Consider the following 2933-nt stretch of genomic DNA (forward strand, 5'->3'; position numbering starts at 1 on the left):
CGTCCAGAGGCTCCCCTTCCGACCTTTCCTAGGTTCCCTGCGGCCGAAGCGCCGCGCGCTCCCCCGCCCCCAGTGCGTCCAAGGCACCGCCCACAGCGCCGTCTGTGCCCAGCGGAACTCTTGCGCCGCACACGCGTTTCCGCAGGGGGGATTTCGGCCTCGGACCTCAGGCCCCACGTAGTCTCCGGCGGCGACTGCGGCGCATGGCGGTGAGCTGCGCGGTGAGACCGCAGGGGTCCCAGGGACTTGGGCCGTTGGCGGCCCCCCATGACCCTTGTGCTGTCCCCCTTTCTCCAGGCCCTAGGACATCCTGCTCGGGAGACATCAGTGGCCGCAGGCCCAGGTACTGCCCGCGCTCCGCAGCCCGCGGCTGCCTGGGTCGTTTCCCGGCTCCCCGGGTCGTTTCCCGGCTCCCCGGGTCCTTCCGCCGTAAGGTCCCATCCAGTTTGTCTCTGCTTAGGGCACTCCACACGCAGTGACGCCGCCGCCCGGGCGCACCCCGAACATGGTGAAGGCGACGCAGCCTCTAAGAAGCAAAAGAAGAAGAAAACCCGGAACGGAGCCTCTGTGGCGAGTGGAGGCGGGAAGGTCTCAGAAAAGCCCTGCTCAGAGGAAGCGCCCCTAAGCGCGGAGGCTCAGGCAAGGGCGGGCCTCTGTCGGGGCGGGTGGAATTCAGCGCTGCATCCCGGGTGTGAGGGTGCTGGCGGGTGTGTGTAGTCTCGGTTTTTCTGAGTTAAGGCCGGGATGGGATGGGGTGGGATGGGATGGGATGGGGACGGAGGGTGGGAGGGAGGGGTGCCTGTGGGATGGGGCTAGAGCCCACGCTGTCCTGGTGCGGTCTCACAGCCACTCTCCCCGTTTCATCACAGGCAGAGCAGCTGGTCCGGGAACTGGCGTGGTGCGTGGAGCAACTGGAACTGGGCCTCAAGATGCAGAGACCCAGTCAGAAACAGAGTGAGGGTCTTTCTGTAGAATTGGGGGGAGGTGAACCATGATAAAGCTGTGGCCTTCAGGTGGTGCCAGGGGATGGAATTGTCTTTCCTGTAGGATGATAGGCGGTCAGAATAGAGAAGATTCCTAGTTATTATTTATTTATTTATTTATTTATTTATTTATTTATTTATTTATTTATTTTTAATCCGTAGAAGAGCAGGCTCTTGGGGCAATCCGAACCCTGCGTAGCGAAAGAACCCCCTTGCCCCGGAAGAGGCAGCTGATGCGCTCCTTGTTTGGGGACTACAGGGCTCAGATGGAAGCCGAGCGGCGAGAGGCCCTTCGGGTTCTCAGGACTGGTGAGGAGCTGGAAACTGGTTGATTTCAGGGGGTAGGGAGGAAAAACCTAGGGGGTGACTGGAAGAAAGCTAGAGTAACAGGGCTGGCAGGGGTGGAGAGAGGAGATGGACTCAGGGAGGCCTGGGAAAACATGGAGAGAGAGCTGGGTCCTCTCTGGAACACAGATGTCAGGCTTGGACCTGGGACGCAGAGCAGCAGAGTTAGCACTGAATGTCTCAGTGATTCTAAGTGGAGTGTGATGATAATACCTACCCTAAGACTTTGAGAAGTGAATCAGTTGATTTGTCTTAAGGCACAGGTAATGTTAGCTGCTTTTACTCTGTTCTGATACTCTGTCCTCTCCCCCACAGCAGCCCGCACAGCCCAGGTGCAGCCTGTAGCTGAGGCCACCAGAAGGAAGAGCGGAAGGGTCTGCAGGACTCGCCAAGCAGGGGTAGCCAAGGCCACCCTGGACACTCCTGATGAAGAGTTCAGGTTCAATTTCTTTTAGCCTGTCCTCCATCCTGGAACAGTTCTCCTCCCTGGGGAGCATGGGGGTTTCTGTTGAGTGCAGAGCCTTTCTGGGAATGCGCTGTTGGACAGATGTGGTTTTGTCCATGGTCCGTGGATCTGGTGCCATGGCTGTTGGACAGATGTGAGACCAGCATATTGAGCAAATTTCAGATAAGCACAAGACCCATTTGTAGGTTTTCAAATGAAATGTGCTTCCTGCCAGAAGAAGGAGCTCCATTCAGAAAAGCTTCTACAATAAACTGAAGTGAGTGTTCAGCATGTCGTTGAAAGAATGTTTTACTTAATCTTTAGCCTGACATTAAGCAGCTGTTTGTAATAAGGACAATGGAGGAACCTATATAATTGTTCAGTGGTGCTCACCTATAAAAGAACGTCCTGTCAAATGATGTAGTGCTTTATGCTGTAATATCACATTGTAGTAAGAAAACTATTTTCTGTACAAATGGATTAGTGAATTTGTGTGCTAATTATCTGTGTTAGGTGAATACAGATGAGGCAGGTGCCTGGCACTTCTGGCTCCAGGCTCACCACAGTGCGTGGTCCTTTGTATTGCTTTCATTTCTGAGCATGTGTCATCCTCAGGGAGCCAGTGTAGCTCCCAGAAGGGCAGATTTGTTCTTAGGACAAGAGAGCTTCTTGCCCTAACAATCCTGGCCGAAGACCTGGGTTGAGCTTCAGTAGATGACCTCTGCAACGTTTGGCTACTCTAAATGATAGTCCCAGTACTTCTGCATCAAATTGGGTGACTTAATCCTCAGTGGCTGTGATGCTGTCTTTGCTGGTGTCTCCCAAGCTTGCATCCCAAACTGGATAGATACCAGGAGCCCAACTGCCTATTCAGCATTTCTACTTAGATGTTTTGTGGGCATTTCAAACTTGACATATCCAAAACATTTATTGGACCCTACATCTCCCTTTGTCTTTTGCTTTTGAGTCAATGGCCCTACTGCCCACCTAGTTGATTAGGCCAAAAACCTATGTCATCCTTTCTTGCTTTCCTTCTCCCATACATGTGTTCTGTACTTCAGCTGGTATATGAGTTCTGTCTTCAAACTAAATTTCTAACCTTTTGTGCTTTCTCTCTTTACTGCTAGACATTCTAGTCCTGGCCCCAGCTCTTCCCCTGA

At 53.3% G+C, this 2933-nt stretch overlaps 1 protein-coding gene across 3 annotated transcripts; it reads left to right on the forward strand.

The window, feature by feature from the left end:
- Positions 1 to 43: 43 nt before the first annotated feature.
- CUNH8orf33 (chromosome unknown C8orf33 homolog) lies at positions 44 to 2064 on the forward strand. Of its 3 annotated transcripts, XM_019435058.2 has the most exons (6): positions 44 to 209; positions 298 to 343; positions 461 to 639; positions 870 to 954; positions 1146 to 1292; positions 1644 to 2064. In XM_019435058.2, exons 1-6 carry the CDS (start codon positions 204 to 206, stop codon positions 1781 to 1783), a joined length of 603 nt encoding a protein of 200 aa, XP_019290603.1. In that variant the 5' UTR covers positions 44 to 203; the 3' UTR covers positions 1784 to 2064. The 3 variants fall into 3 exon arrangements, with proteins under 3 accessions (XP_019290603.1, XP_019290601.1, XP_019290602.1); XM_019435056.2 differs by having other exon boundaries at positions 138 to 343; XM_019435057.2 differs by having other exon boundaries at positions 138 to 343; positions 1647 to 2064.
- The last annotated feature ends 869 nt before the right edge of the window (positions 2065 to 2933 follow it).

This window comes from Panthera pardus, unplaced genomic scaffold (assembly GCF_024362965.1).
Source record: "Panthera pardus isolate Hobbes unplaced genomic scaffold, ASM2436296v1 HiC_scaffold_7, whole genome shotgun sequence".
Classification (NCBI taxonomy): Eukaryota; Metazoa; Chordata; class Mammalia; order Carnivora; family Felidae; genus Panthera; species Panthera pardus.

What these genes read in the sequence shown, in the direction of transcription:
- CUNH8orf33 (XM_019435056.2), top strand. Translation starts at nt 268, where the DNA reads ATGACCCTTGTGCTGTCCCCCTTTCTCCAGGCCCTAGGACATCCTGCT. An exon ending in ATCAGTGGCCGCAGGCCCAG is followed by an intron (nt 344 to 460) that starts GTACTGCCCGCG and finishes GTCTCTGCTTAG; the next exon opens with GGCACTCCACACGCAGTGAC. An exon ending in GAGACCCAGTCAGAAACAGA is followed by an intron (nt 955 to 1,145) that starts GTGAGGGTCTTT and finishes TTTAATCCGTAG; the next exon opens with AAGAGCAGGCTCTTGGGGCA.